General features: G+C 43.4%; 1 protein-coding gene across 1 annotated transcript in view; it reads right to left on the bottom strand.

Moving 5' to 3' along the window:
- Positions 1–16686, bottom strand: part of LOC115325021 — a 42501-nt gene that overhangs the window by 19587 nt on the left and 6228 nt on the right. The window contains exons 2-4 of the mRNA XM_029985721.2: positions 5965–6116; positions 5812–5876; positions 4905–4994 (exon numbers count right to left, since the gene is read on the bottom strand). Coding sequence (XP_029841581.2) covers positions 4905–4994; positions 5812–5876; positions 5965–6116 — 307 coding nt within the window. The remainder of the gene's footprint in view (positions 1–4904; positions 4995–5811; positions 5877–5964; positions 6117–16686) is intronic.

Genomic DNA, 16686 nt, shown 5'->3' on the forward strand with positions numbered 1-16686 from the left:
GTGACGGTCGGAAGGTGGGAGGAGCCTAATCTCCATCGCCAACAAACTACATCGCAAGAGAACTACACCATGACGTGTCCGGTGAGGTCGCCGAACCGTGGCCATACAGTTGAAACTCCGTCAATATTTTTCTCCCTACGGGGAATTTCCGAGAATCGCCGAACTCGGTAGTGAAGGGTTCTAGAAACCAATACTCTTAAGCATTCCGTACCTATAGCGCAGAGAAATTTAATTAAAGTATTTTTTCCAGCTTTGTCACATGAAATATTTAGTTTACTTAACTTGCATAAAACTATTAGCATTAGCTGCAGCCCTTTACGTTGAGCAGGGTCATGGCCGACAACACAAAGAAGCGCAACTAAAGTCGTCGCGTGTCGGTCCACCAGATTAGCCTTCTGATCGGCCTTTTGATAGAAACCCAAGATTTAGTGAGGGCCGTCCCTGACGGTCCTCTGACCAAGCCTGAGTGAGACGAGTTGTGGGACAGAGTTGTGAACGAGCTAAACGCCCAAGGATCATCCATCAAAACGCGAGCCGAATGGAAGGTTCACTGAAATACTCGTCTGTGCCTCGCCCGAGCACGGGATTTGGATAGAGCGTGTGCTGCTCGGCCGTGTACCACTACTGCGTGGTGAACGTTAAAAAACCCCGTCTAGCAGTCGTACTGCACTGGCTATAATTGGGCATCTACAGTGGGTAGCACTGTCGCCATGTTCAGGCAGACTAACCTCCTGCTGTATAAACGACTAACGACAAATCTGACTTTTCGACTTTGTTGGACTGCGTTAGTGTAACTTCTCTCGTGCTGCACGAGAAAAAAAAAGCTTTCTTCGGGGGTTAAATTTTCGGAGAAGTAGGAAAAAAAAAAAGAAGAAAAAGAATATTTTCTTCAAGTGGGGCTCGTAGTGAAAGAGGAGAGAAAAGAAAATTAGTTATTAGTTCCACGGTTTGTATGGTCTTTTCTTTATGTGTATGTTGATTCTAGTTCAGCTGGCTTTAATTGAAGTAACTGCTTTAAAATGAAGTATTTCTTTCCCTCTCTACCTGAAGTATGAACAAACTAGCTCAACTTAAGCCTATTACCGTTGCTTGGCACGGTAACAGGCTTACGCAACACAGTCGTGGTAAACTGTGTAAGAGTATTTAGAATATTTATCGATCACGTCACTAAACTTGCATCAATCGAAGAACTTCCTTTTTGTGAGCCCCTTCTCTGCTTGAGTTTGCTGGAAACACAGCCATTTCGATCCGAGGCAATCGATGATAGCGTTGGTGACATCAACAAGTGCGCGACTCAGAGAGCACTGGTAAACACCAATGTTTTCGTCCCTCCGGACGGTTCGCTGCAAGCCGCCGGCAGCGTAGAAGCGTAGAGCCTCGAGGACTTGTTGTTCGACCGTCAGCACACGAAACCCTTCATGACACCGCCGGAGCTTTCCGCGAAGCTGGTCGCACAGCCAGCGAGTCAGCCGGTGTTTGTCCAGCAACCTCGCATCGCTCGTCTCGAAAGCATCGCGGTGATCTCTAAAAACTCGATCCGCGGGCGAACCCAACAGTATAGACGCAAATGTTAGGGCCACTATCTTTTACAATGCAGAACGATCTCCGGCTTCGTCTCGACCACTCAGTTAACTGCATCGTCAAAGTGCATTGGATGATATTTTGACGTCCGAGTCAACTGCATCGTTTTAGGAGCATAACTCAAACTGCATAGGAAAAAACTACATTTCAACATCATGTCACATGACCCGAGAGAATCGCCAATCAGTGCTCGATGCAGTTTTCTACATCATTTGGTTAGCCTTCCAGCATACATAGACTGTTGAAAACAACGCGAGATGGGAAAGAATTGCTGCCAACTTGCTGTGTGCGACGGCTGTAAGGGTCCTCGGCACGAGCATAGCGAGACCGCTTGGGCCGGGACGAGGCTAGTGGCCCTGCCGGTGAGTGCGCTCACATTGCTCGAAAAGTATTGTTAATGTATAGGGAAATATAGAACGACATCCAGAGAAAGAAACTAGCCGAAGGTAAGTGAGGAGGAAAGATGGTAAAATTTATACATAAATTAACCTGAGGCAGGGAAGGAATAGAAAGACACATTACCGGAAGTGACAGCACACAGCGTCTTGGGACACACCTAAGAATTTATTGAAGACAGAACCCTTTTTTAGGGACAGGGTGCCTCAGTCGAAGCCGGATAATTTTTTACACGATCACATCTACAGCGCTTTTACATGGAAACACTAAAAGCCCTTTCTTATAAGGAGCAGGCCCGGAAACCAGCAAGAGACCTTGATCGTATCCCTCGCATTTTTCTCGTCGCAACACAGCATGCACAAAAAAACAAATTATTTATTCATTTATTTATCAACACGGTTTCCTCTAACCAAGTCGGCTACAGGACTAGAAGAAAAATCCGCAATTACAAGTTGTAACAATAGACTTCGTACACTTTCTGAGAACATTCAAGCGCAACATGATCGGCAGACACTGAAAGTTAAAGTTCCATACGCGTTAAACTTTCCAGCTTTTTTCTCAAAGGCAATAATATTATTGTTCTGTTCATAATATCACATTGCAGCTCGTTCCGTTTTTTTGCAGTTTTAACAACAAAATAATATTTATACGCATCATTATTTACACATTTCATTTCAAAGGTTTTATTGTTTATCAACCGCATAGACGGAGTTATTAAGCATGGTAGCAGATGTAGGGAAGTGTCAATTTTGAGCAGTCGTCGATAAAACTGAAAAGAAATTGAAGGTACACTTGCAAAGCGAATTTGGCTTCCTTGTCTTAGACAATTGAGGGGACACTGAAACAGGTTCCTGTAGAATTAATACTATAGTCACACTTACTACTGGTTTAACCTGATTAGATTCTCTCCTTACAATTCTAGTGCAGTTTCATTCCAGAAAACTTTTGTTGTACTCTTCTAAATGTTTTAAATCTCTTCATAAGGCGACTTCCACGAAAGCCCTCTCGTTTGTTTGGAACATTTTAACGTTTATGCTGCGGCCAGCCTGATTGATGTACGACAAATTTCAGGCCAAATGGATGACACATAACACTTTCTATGCACTGAATGACAGGATATGCGTGCTTTGTTGCGCAACATTGCTGAATACCGTAGAGCGACGTCAGCCTACTACCTAAGGCGAAAGTCAGTAAAAAAAAAAAAAACTCGAGGTACACCTAAGCACTTATGAGTTGTAAATGCGAAAGCATGTACGTCATTCTTCCACTCCCTTATTTCGTCTGCAGCATATTTGTGTCGACGGCAGGGCGCGCCCTCTTCTCGCCGCTCTGACGTTGGACGTTTCGTGTTAGCGGCGCGCTGACGGACACGCAGCGCAACGGGGTGGCGGTGACTTGAACTGACGCGCAGCAGCCAGTGAAAGCCTCGTCAACGCTCGCCAGCCAATGGGACCGAAGCCGAAATTCATCAGCTTTACTCCGCTCCCTTGGGATCGGGGAAACCAGGTGCCGTTTGGCTAGGCTTTTCGCGTGGCTTCATAACTGGGAGCTGGCTGGAGAAAGGATTTAAGGCGCCGTTTGGCGCAGCTTCAAAGCTGATGATGTCGGCTCGCTCCATGATACAGTTAATGCTCTCGCATTAAAAATATTCTTACACGAAAGCGCGACAAAAGAGCCTTCATATTGTGAAGAATTACATAGAAGATTGAAAGGCACACCCTACTGTCTGGTTTTTTTTTACACTTCTATCCATAAGTTAAATAGAAGGTTCATCCCAAGGCAGAAAAGAAGCTCAGAGCATTCCCCTGAAGGAAGCAACCTCGAAAACAAAGAATGATTTTGTATCTTTATAGACTCAAACTTTTCTCCGGTGATCTAGAAGGCCGTGTAAAAAAAGCACTGTGATCCTTCCGCTAAGTGCACGACCGGTGTTGAGTATGCGACATACCTTTGGCACGCGGATTTTTCCTCATTGGGTAGTCTGGCAGCGGCAAAAACGATAGAATTTCAGAACGCAAGCGGGCGGTTTTATCGAAGTTAGCATAATTCAGAGATCGTTAAGTATTAAGCAGAGTGCCAACAATTGCTCTCCTGAATATAACTGCATCATGATTGTAAGCGGAGAATCAGATCCGTTGGAACGTGTCGCAAAAGAGTTGATTAGTATCCATCTGCAAAAACTGTGTTGGTATTTACTTCGTTGTCTCAGTCAAACAAGTCAGGTATTTCAGGTATACAATGTATTCTGCATGTGCGGTTATGCTGTGTTGCGACGAGAAATATTGCAGGGGGGGGGGGGGGGGAGGAGAGGTTTGTGTACTATCAAGGTGACTTGTTGGGTTCCGGGAATGCACCCTGTGGTTGTTTGTGGGGGAGAGGGATTTTACTGTTTGTCTTCAAGAGTGTTGCGAAGATGACATTGTAAATTATTTTTCGTCGATGACTGAGGTGTTCAGTCTTCATAAATGGGATCAGTCATCAATAAAGACTTATATGTGTTTGAGTGCGTTGTGTGTTGTCCCATACATGTATGTGTATTTCTTCTCTCTTCCTAGTCCCAGGTTATGTTTCCATGAGGAAATCACTGTTTAGTGAATTTCCAGGATTTCGCACGCAGAACAAAAGTCTGAGAATGCGTCCCGTTTGCTTAATGTGGGCGACGTACTGTGCTTTCCGTTGCGTGGGTGGAGGCAATTTGAGAACCATGTACTTTTTTTATATTCCGCACTAACTTTAGTGCTAAATTGTAGCAGTAAAACGAAATTCGTAATTTTTAGGTACTTAATAAATTGTACGCAGATCATATTTTTGTGCGAGCCAATCAGTTGCATGAAGCAATGCAGAGTAAACACAGAAAAGTTAGTTGGTGCAAATGTTTCGAACAGTCAACCTAGGCAATTGTGCTCAAGTTAGTTTTTGGCACCCACCTTTAGTATATCTGGGGTTCTGTATTACCATACACGACTTCATATCGGAAAATAATATCTCGCGTGAAGTCGTTGGTGGATAGGATTTTCCTGTTAAAAAGTGAATGAAATATGGTCAGACACATATACTCATCAAAGTATTTTAGGAAAGCAAGATTTTTTTTTCTTTATTTGCGAACAACCCGAATTGCGAGCAACGTGTGATTATTTTCTTGTAGTGATTGCTGCGGCATTTTAAGCATTGCTTTTAATCCTAACCGGAGACGACGGGCGATAAAACAAAATCGCCCACGTCTCAAACGCAGCGTTTCGGGTAATAGTATACCTAATCTTAACAGCTCAACACTTTATTGTACTTGCCTTTTTTTTGGAAGCGTACCGGCAGTTTCGTAATTTGTATATTGGAGCGCAGCTCTACTTTCGAGGTTAGGACAAAACCTTAGACTGCATAGTAGATTAAAATGATATTGATGAAACATATTATATTTAACCTATCCTGGCAAGATGGAAGCCGGGACGTCGTATTCGGGCCTATATTCACAAAAACATACAAGGTATTACTAGAACGCACTTGTTGAAAAAAAACATTAGTGCGATGTAAAAACACAAAAACATACCAGTGTTTTCACAAGTAGAACGAACTGGGGGAGCAACCACCAGCAGAGGTGCTTAAATAGCGATTGAATACGAAATTTTATGATCGCTCTTAATATCGGCAAATTTACCCTAATTCGGTGTCGACATAGCTATAAAAACTACGCGATTGCCTACAAACTCAGTGAATAAGTAAAACGAAGTGAACTCATAAGCAAATATACATCTCATTAAAAAAAAACGAACTCTATTTCTTATGAGACTTTCGCCTAGATTTAGAAAATGAAGTCTTATAGGAAATATTTCGGCTTACCTCGATGGGTGCCCATATGAATTGTGTAGTTGGTCACCTGTTTCACATAGTACGGTTGATAATGGCTGCAAATTAAACAGGTTAAATCTCCGATTTGTTTGTAACATACGAATGATACAGATTTTCGATGTTATAAATGCATTTTGTACTCACAAATGGCCGTCCATGTAGAGGAAAAAAAAAGCATATTTTCCGAAAGTTTTGTTTCGTTTTGACCAATTGTAGAACTCTTGATAACCACAGGTTAAATTAGCATAATTTAAAAGTGACTGAAGCATGTACGTTTCAGGTAGCTTCTTCATAACCTGCAAAAGTATTTACATATTTTGTACAAAATTTGAGATCATGTCAATTTAAGCACCTGAAGAAACTGTAAAATGAACTAGCTCTTTTTTTCCATTATATTCCAGATCAAATCCTGTAGCCACACTGCGGCCGAATTTGGAAGAAGGCGAAAGTGGTGATACCGCCGTGCGTCGTCTGTTACGGGTGCGCTTTCATAAGCAGGGATCTCGACGACGCAAGCCCGTTTCCGTCTGAACTGAGCCCTCCTCATTAAACGTTTCTTGTTTCTATGGCCCTTTTTTTCTAAGGACGGTTGTGTTGTGCCGTTTCACGTGCATGAAAATTCAGCAAGGCGATTAATATTAAGTCGGAAGCTTCCCTAATCGTAGTGTTGTGGCTTTTATACAACCGCTGGTCTCTTATATGTTTATTATCTCACACAAACCATTCCCTTTATAAAACATTCAATTTTGGTTGGAGCTGTAGTTTGACTGAAAATTTATCCGTCTGATCGCTGCCCTTCTATGGACTCATCAGTCGATGAATCCGTTTGTTGTTTGTTGACCGTTTATATTGCATGAATGAAGTTAAAAATATTTTTTTTACTATTTTGTTATGCCATAAACGGATTATATCATTCCCATTTTAAACTTCATTTTGTAACGCCTGCAGAAACATCAACAATGAAAGCCTCTTAAAGACAAGTCATTTCTAAGTTATTATTTTAACGGTATAATCACCCTCAATGACAATCACAAGCAGGCTGAAGTGGTTTATATGTGTACTAAACGAAATAAACACGTAAAAAACATTAAAGCCCGCATTTTATTTTACTTTTTCCTTATCTTCTCCAGCGCAAAATTTCGATTAAACGGCAAAACAAAAAAAAAAAAAAGCATCGCAATTAAAGCATCACTTGAATAGTCGAAGGTAATTTGACGAACTGCCCAGTCTCGATATGCGTTGGCTGAGGCGGGAGGGAGATCGCAATTGCGGGGAGTCGCTAGCCCTCATTAGTAAGAGAGCGTCGCTGCGGCAGATGCTGTGTCGTACTGCGGGTCGTTTGTTGAAGTTGCAGACTCTGCTATGTTAGAGTAGAAGATTATTTAACCAGAAATATATAATATTAGCCTCTTGGCATCTGCGGCCTTCACCGAGGAAATTGAAGCGTGTGAACTCACATTACCGAGAAAAGCATCAAATAACATGCACGCTACTGCGTTGCTCGGTTACACCCGTTTGTTCCACTCGCGGCAGATATATCAGAAGAGTTTGTTTCACTTGTTTCAGTTTCCCTGCCAACGAACAGTTTACGGATCGTAACTAGAGGAGGCAGTTTATCCTCATCGCAACGTAGTTGATTTTTTTCGACTCCGAGAAACTTAGCCACACCATGGCAAAATAAAGAGAAAACTTGGCTGCAGCAAGACTGCATAGCACGGTAATTTTAATACAGCCCTAACTTTTCTTAACGCTAAATATCTATATACATGTAAAAGATCAAATTAAAAAAAAATAAGAAAAAAAAAACAAAAAACATAGAACTTGCAATATCATAACCCAGAGTACACATATTATGTTATCCAGGTTAGAATTCATTGATTTGTTCAATTCCCACGATGATGAACAGATGCATCTCTTTTAAAAGAAACAAATATTTAATATAAATAGTGCAGTTCCCCCGGAGGCAGGCATCCGTCGCGGTGATCCATGCTTCCTAAGGTCTGCCTAGAGCAGACGACACATCCACACGCGTGATTACTTAGAATTAGGCCATATGGTGGCAACACGATTCGATCTTCTCAGAAGCACCGAACCGTAGCGCACCCTTTTTACTTAAAATTGCCTTTTTACCGATATTAGCCAAAAAAATAAATAAACGAGAGAATCTACACTGTCTCGCGGCCGAACGTGGAGAGCCTTTGGGGCGGCCATGATTCTATCCCCGCTCCCTGGAACGTTCAGCCTTTCTACTTTCGTGAAAACGGAAGACCAGCGGAGCTGTACTCGAAACACTGCCGCAACGCGCACGCGCCCGGTTCGCGATTGTTCTCGTCCGACACGCCGCCGATCGTGGATACGTCTTCGGCAAACCAGAGTCGGTCGCACACGGCGCACGTGACGCCAAAAGGGTTCCCCACGAACTCCCTCCGGAACCTCGCCGTCGCTCCTTGGAACTGTTCGGCCGGCGTGGAGCGCACTTGTCGCCGGACTTCGCGCTTGCGCTTGGCCTCCCTCGCATGATCGTCGTGCGTGGTGTTTGCCCGCCGGCGCCCTTTGCATCGCTGGTTCTGTTCTCGGCGGCGACTTTCCAGTCAAAACTTCAGCTTGGGCGAGTTGGTGATTCATGATACTGCTTCACAGAGCACAAGTTCAGACACACCTAAAAGTAATTTCACGCATACGCAGCGCTGCGTAAGTGTTCTTCCTGTGTATGCGTGGAATTACTTTTAAGTGTGTCGGATCTTGTGCGCTGTGAAGCAGTCAAGCGATGTGCTCTTCTTTGGCACGGGAATCTGAAGTGCTGGACGCAGTGGAAGTCGAGGCGACAGCGGCTTTGCGGCGGTTGCGGACCCATTCGCGCTGCTGCGTACGTCGCCGCTCCTTCCGCAGCCTGTCTTCTTTTCCCGGAAGAGCGCGCGGTCGACCCATCCTGAGCCCAAACCAAAACTGATAAGAACGTAGGAAACAGCGCACAACATAGACGATGACGGAGAAACACACGTGAGCAGAGCTGCGCTCGTTACGACTGCTTCTTCTTTGTCGTCGTCTGTTTTTCTTGCTGTTTCCTACGATGAATTCCCATCAACGCGCCCAACTATACATTCTTCTATAATAGCTGGAAAGGATGCCGCCATCTTTGAGCGACGGCGGTAACCAGACTAGTGTTGTGCTTGCCGCCGTCGCTTATAGTTTGAGGTAGCTCTTCAGGTAGGCTTGTGTCGACATGCATTTGATACCGCACACGATCCTGGGGAACCTAGCCCTTAACAGGTCCGCAGTAAAAGAACACGTACCGCAGCATTCCTTTTTTAAAGCGAAAGCTTTAAGGAGCTCGTTTCGCAGAAAAACCGACATGGGCGTCGGTGTCGGTGGAACGGGAAGATCCTTCATAATGAAGGTAAATAGAAAGGTGCAACCGAGCTGCACAATAATGAAGAAAATAATCAATGGATAAGAGGAAGAAGGATGACGAAGGAGAAACACAAATATCCAAGCACAGCTGGGTGACTTTTGTGCAACCGAAAAAAATCCACATGGCCGTGGTATCAAACGTTTGCATTCAATTACATGATCATTCATAACCTTAAAAATGCAAGCCGTTCAAACTTGATGGTGTTAGACTGGTGGCAGCTGATGAAATCCGTTAGCTCTACTCACGTCTAGCTCCTGATTAGCTTAGTTGGTAGAGCGCTCCACTGGAAATGGAGAGGTCCCTCATTCGGTATCAGAACCTGGCGGACTGTTTTTTCGCACGCGCACCAGTCGCCTAAATGTTTTTGGAGATTTGTGTTTGTCATTTATCCCCTTTGTTCCCCTTCTCTGTGGATATTCGAATGGTCTCTTGGACAGCGTGTGCGATAATATCTACACAAAACTAAAGTGTAAAGCATCGGGTACAAGAGGAACCCGGAAGACAGAAGCTAAACAAAAGATCGCAATAGTACCCAACATCTATGGAATAACACACAGATTAAAAGATAGCTGCGACACAGGACGTTAAGGTTGTGTGCTCTGCACCAAACAAAGCATATTCAATCTTGCGTAAGGTAAACCAGGAAATCAACCACATGAAAACCCTGCAACATTTCACACAGGACACGATATTCCTCATGTGGAAAGGGTGTTGTATATCATATTCCCTTATCTTGTGGAAAGTGTTACATTGGGCTAACTGGCACATGTATTAATGACAGGATAAGATAACACGCAGCATCTTTAAAAGGCACAACCACAGGTCATCTACCAACCCATTGCCGGAAATGTGAATGCAGTGCCAAGTTCAGCATCATCGCAAAACACAAGAAGCAGTATTTCAAGTTGAACATATGGGAAGACGTCTGCCTGGCTGGACTAAACGTTATAAATAAAGAAAAAACGCCAAGGAAGCCCTAAAAGGTCGTAGGGGTCCTTCGATCCTTTAGTTGGCGTCTGCTCTATAATTATGAAACCCTGTATGTACGAGGGATGATCAAGGCCATGGCCATAGAAGAAGGCGAAGCAGCGTCAGTCAGCGAATCTTTGATCAACTTCAATACGAAAAAATATATATATTTACGGTGTTTTATGTTTCGGTGAAGAGCGGGTGATTCAACGTTAAGTTAAACTAGGTTATGCGATATAAGTTGTGTTTTTTTTTGTCTTTTAACAAAAAAGAAAGGAAAAAGTACAAAGCCAAGGGTCAAAAAGAGGAAGAAGTATTAAACCACGTTGGTAGTCCAGCGGCATGTCTGACCCTCTTTCCCTTTACATTCTTTTCTCTTCAATTCAGCTGGCCCTAGTATAGTTCGCCCTATTATAGAGGAAAGGCCGTCGGCAGCGCCGGATATTTCCCCCCCGCGGTACGAGCGTAAACTAAAAGAGCGACACAGCGTCGACACAGCAGCAGACTTCGACGTCACAATATTGTAAACGAGGGGGATCGGTGGCCGAGTCGACTAGCGCGCACCAGCTCGGAGCAGCTGGAGCGAAAGTTCGTGCTGTAGAACCCAGGATCCTTGGTTCAAATCCCACCCCTGCCCGTTTTGATCTGGAGGAGCATTGCACCGGCGTGCGGTCGTGTATCACTACTGCGTGGTGCACGTTAAAGACCCCTGGCTAGCGGTTGTACTGCACTGGCTACATTTCTCATCTACAGCAGGGAGAAACGTGGCCATTTGAGGCAGGCCAAGTTCTAGGTTGTACAAACATACACACAACTTAATTTAAAATTGGAAAGGACATTTAAAGCGTGAAATAGAAGTGTTCAATTTTGCAGGAGCAATGACCGAAAATACGGAATTGCCTCTGGTTTGAAACGCGCGTTCTTTTATTCTACCGTTGAATAAGGACGTGACGAAAAACTCAAACATGCCAAGTTTTCAGTCACCAAGAGTTACACCTTTCTACCATAGCGACGCTAAAACAACTTAAATAGACCATTTGCAAAATTACAAAAGCATCAAGGGGAACGCAGGGATTGGTGTTCCACGCGCTGCACACGCACGCCTTTCCCGTGTAACATATTCGAAGTAAACAACCAAAATAAAGCGTTGACAAACGCGCGTGCAAAATGCCATATGTTTTAGGTGTTTTCTTTAGGAAAGTTGCTACTGCTGAGGCCAGGACGTGCGGCGCGTGGAACACCAATCCCTGCATTCTCCTTGATGCTTGCGTAATATAGCAATAGGTCTATTGGTGGAGTCACATTTATAGAGCTCCCGACCACCACTAGGCGCTGTTTCGCGGTTTGTGATTGGCCACGAGATGCTACCCTATTCAGACGAATGAATGGTCAAACTGTCCTACTTAAAGGCTCTGGCACGAACAAGCTGAACTAAAGCTCGTTTCTTTTGAATTGTTACGCAAGTATCTGACGAATCGGGTACAGTTTGTAGTAATTATTAATACAGATTTTGACACTGAATATACACTATATGGTGTTCCACAAGGATCCACGTTGGGACCTCTTTCGTTTCTTTTATATATTACGAATATTGTATCCATCCCTCACACTTCATGTGTTGTTCTCTGCGCGGATGACTCGAATTTGTTTTGCCTAATTGAAACAAATTAAGAGCCCTTCCTTCCCGTGAAGAGGGAAGTCCAGCGGAGCTGGCCAATCCCATCTAGAAGACAAGGCCTGCGCACGACATTTCGTTAGTATATCCCCGACCGGCCCAAAGCGCGTGAACAGCCCGAAGCTTGGCGAGAGTAGGGGCCGCGTCCCAACTACGTTTCATTCACTGGAAGCCACAGCTCTGCGCGCGACTGCTAAGAGCGAGCTGACCGAGCTCCCTGTTCATTTGCAACCTGCATGCGAACACTCTCTCGGCCAGGAGCGCGAGCTACCACGCGCTCCTGGCTTTGAGAGGTGCATTTCTAGCGCGAGTGCTCGTTCTGCGGAAGTACGCTTCAAAGCAGCGACCCGGAGTACAAACAGCGCCCTCAGAAATGGTGTCCAGTGCCCCTCGCACAGCAGTAAGGCATTTTCACTCATGCATTTGACATTCCACCTGAGTGTCCAACTTCATCGTATTCTATAACAACTGGCACTCGGCGTGAGCATCATTTTCGTTATATTCTACACAAACCACTGAAGCAGACGATGTCGCAGAAGATGTAGCGAACGATGGTGCTCATCCGGGCTAGCTAGGGGGCGCTGAGGGGATATACTAGTGCTGACATTTAAAGGAGGAAACGCGAAGGCCTCGTGTTCTAGGTTTTATTGATCTGCCGCTCTGGTGGGATATGCTATGTCGGGTTGAGAGCAGCGGCGACGGCGATAAAGGCTGGCGGTGTGCTCATTCTCGCTTCTGGGCGCGCCGACGCTCCTGGTACTCCCACTGCTCCTCTTCGGAAGGTACAACACGGGTGAGAGCCATGTGAAACTGAAGTCCAACTGATAAGGACAGTGGCACGATCTTCGGCAGGTGGCCGCCGAAGAGCGCGCGGCATTGCGCAATGTCAAGGGAAGATAGACAACGCGCGTGGAGAAGGCGCGCGCGTGCGGTGCTGGCGTCTGCATCATTAACCGCACAAAATTGTCGGTCTACGCGTTGTCTGACCCCGGACACGGTCTGCCGGAATCGAGCCATAGACAGCTTCGCTGTAAAATCTTGTGGGTGTCCACTTTAGCCACCGTCCGATCAAGCCCCGCCTTGACCGCCCCGGAGGACAACACACAACGCAATGTACGGAAGATCTAATGTGTCACAGTTGAACGACCTGGAGGCAGCGCCTTGTCCTTTACCGTTCCGTCGCCGACCATCCCCGAGCTCGCTGACCGAGCTCTGCTTCGTGCCGTCCTGTTCCTCTCACTTGAGCCCCGCAGGCCCATTTCTGATCCCGTCGTGGCCACGATCCCCACAATATTATATCTGATTTTTGACATAAATATATTTAAAAAATATGTCCAAATGGCGTGATGCCAATCAGCGCCTTGTAAATTTTATGTTTTTATTTTGATATCTTTATTTAGTTATACATACTGCCAGCCGTGAGCCCAGTGCACGAGTGGTACATATTAGAAACACAGGGTCATGTAATTTATACACGCTTAAAGTTTACAAACTTTATTGTAAACGAAATCGCATAAGTACAGTTTACAGTAAATTTAGGAAGGTTATTCCAAAGATCTATGCATCTGACATGAAAAAAGAGTGCTTAAAATTATCTGTTCTGTACCAACGTGGTTTTCCATTTTGATTGTGTTGCGTTCTCCTCGGCATAGTTTTAAAGAGGAAAATATATTTTCAAGCGTCTATCCTGTAGTGCCTTTGGATTATATATATAACAAAAGAGTTTCATTCTACTAATGTCCATGCTGTATTTTATGCTGGTTAAAGTTTCTCGGGCCATGAGATAGGAGACAGAATGTGTTGATCTTTAACTATCATAAATAAATCGAACGGCTTTGTTTTGAATTGTCTCTAGAATATAGATGTTTTGACCGGTGAATCGTTCCCACGCAGGGCTCGAATATTCAATAGTTGGCAGGATCAAAGATTTCTAAGCAGCTAATTCAACTTCCCGAACTCGCATATCCCAACTTTCTTCTAAGTATCCAGATTTTTTTTAATGCTTTCTAAAAATACCTGCTGAACATGGAAGTTCCAGCTTAAGTGTAATGTGAGGGTGATTCCTAAATACGTATACTCAGTTACTTTATTAGGTGGAACACCTTCAACACTATATTTATACGCTAGCGTTGTTTGTTGCGTGTTACGTTCATACAGTCTTCTTCCTATTTACATCCATCTGCCACCGATCATACCACGTCGCTATCTTGCGCAAATGTGTGTGCAGTCTTTGCTGGTCATCTATAGAATAGATATCATAATAAATTAGCGTGTCATCCGCGAAGTGGTTTGAAAGTTATCATGGAATCGAAACCGTGACCGATGTCAAGGATATTAAAAATCAAAAGAAGGATACCAAGCACTGAGCCCTGGGGAACACGGGATACTACTGGCAATGGGTCAGCCGTTACTTTGTTTAAAGACACCAACTTTTCTCGATCTGATAAATATGCTTCTAACCAATTTATAATCTGGTTGTTCTTTAGAATCTGAACAAGCATGCATAATCTGACGCTCGATTGAAAGCGTTTGTGAAATGTAAAAATACGACATCCCTCTGCTCTCCCTTATCTGTGTTAATGCTAAGGTCATGGAAGAACTCTGTTAGCTGCGTAGTTGTAGAAAATCCCCGTTCGAAGTCATATTAATTTTTACCCAGGATGTAAATACTCTCTATGTAGTTCATCAACTAGTTAACTGTTTTATGCTCCAAAGTTTTACAGCGTGTGCTGGTAAGTGACGTTGGTCTGTAATAGACGTTTTTTTCCAAAATTGAGTGCAAACTGGTGGCTTAAATGGCGGTTCAACTTTTGCCGTTCTAATGGCGGCAATGAACCTGCAGCCTGCAGTATTTTATCTTGCACCGTCAGTTTCGCAAGTCAACCGCAAACGAGAATGTGCTCATCACCAGAGTGTCGAACCGAAATTTTTATTGGTTCGGTTCGGGTTCGGGTTCACGGCTTTCGGTTCACTTCCGGTTCAGTTCCGGGGCGCAAAAAATAACGGTTCAAACCGGTTCGAACCGGTTCGAACCGGTTTGAACCGCTAAGTTGCGAATATATTTTCCGCGTTGTTCTGTCAATAGGCGCTATTTAGGCCGTGAAACTAACTGCTGTAAACGATCTGATTTTTGCGAGGAAATATTTTTAAGAATTTCGCGAATCGCCTGCAATTCGCGAAAAATGGGTCCAGCGAACAATTTCAGTAAAATGTAAACAGATTGAAATTTATATTGAGATTCCACCGCGTCGAGAAAATTACAACCCGCGAATTATTCCAAAACTTCAGCTTTGACCTAAATCGCGAAATATTGAGCCCACGAAAAATAGTCGTTTACAGTATATAGTCTTTTTTTTTATTTGTTCAATTTAGTTTTATTCTCAGGTACCAGAATTATAAAATTCTGTTATTTATTCCTACACAACAAGAAAGGAAAATCTACATTAACATACAAAACGTCGTGTTTATACGACTCAACATCCCTTCGTTTACCAGAGTCACATATATTGTACCTGAATCGAAATGTTTTCGGAAGTGAAGTAGGTTGTCTAAAATACCCGTGATTGGTACAACTTTGTGTCGCAGTATTAGATGTTGAATTGTGGTGTTGCCCTTGAACTAAGGAATTAATTACAGTGAATACAATCATGAAATGGGCACCTCGTCGCCATATATATCATGAAATGTGTTTTACGGAATACGTTTCACAATATATATATGATGACGAGACGACTGAGCGTAAGGGAATATAATTTTCAAAATGTCACGAAAGTCACGGGAGAAGTCCTTCCAGTCTATATTTTATAGGAACTCTAAGCGACAATCGCAATGCTTGTTTTTCTAACTAGCATATTGTTTGCTCTCAGCACCATGATGCGGGCGACGAATCATACGAAAAGGAGTGGCTGAAATTGTTCACTCTAACCTATGAGCACCTTAGTACTGAGATCGAATCTGACCTAAAACAGTGCTTACCCATGTGAACATTTTCTTATATTGGATAAACTGGCATAGCCTGAATGTTGAGGTTTGCTCTTGACAAAATGCAGGTCAATTTAATTTGCAAATAAGCATCACCCTCGCTAATTGATGATTTTTTTTAAATAGAACAAAGTGGTATTTCATGCTCTACTTAATTCGGAAGCTACCTAATTGGACACTTTCTGAGAGTTTAAGTGTGCAATCGTCATAGTTCCACCATTCGTTCCAGTAAAAAAAGGCGATAGTAAAAACACATAAAAAACGCGATAATAAACTTCTATATATTTGAGAAGTTATATATGCGTGAGGAACACATATAGTTATTTAAATTAGCCTCAAAATAATAAAAAAAAGCATTATTTAAATCTTTTCAAAATCACCTATAATGTGTCTATAGAGGATAAAAGCGCCGAAAAATATTTGCCGAACATCTTTCAGATAATTTAAAAGCGCATTTACTTATATATCTTGGAGGTGAGAATCTTCTATTTATGCTGCCAAATCTTCAGACAGGAATTGAGTGTATTTTTATTATCAGCGATAAATTTGACTTTATGAAGTTCACATAACCGCCTGAGACCGACACGGAAGGACGATACTCGAAAATACGCCAGCTGTTGTGTCTTCGGCAACGTGCTTTTGTTAGCTGTTTTCCAGTGTAAAATAGTGGGTTGCAGGGCATGCCAAAAAACACTGTGGTCACATGATATATCGGAAGGCAAATACACGAAATGTGCAGAAATAAGGAGATGACACGCAATTTTTTCTAAATCATCCCTTACACAACGCTTTACTGCAAAAAGAAATGCATAGAAATGCATAAAATGAT

This window comes from Ixodes scapularis, unplaced genomic scaffold (assembly GCF_016920785.2).
Source record: "Ixodes scapularis isolate PalLabHiFi unplaced genomic scaffold, ASM1692078v2 ptg001200l_1__unscaffolded, whole genome shotgun sequence".
Lineage (NCBI taxonomy): Eukaryota > Metazoa > Arthropoda > Arachnida > Ixodida > Ixodidae > Ixodes > Ixodes scapularis.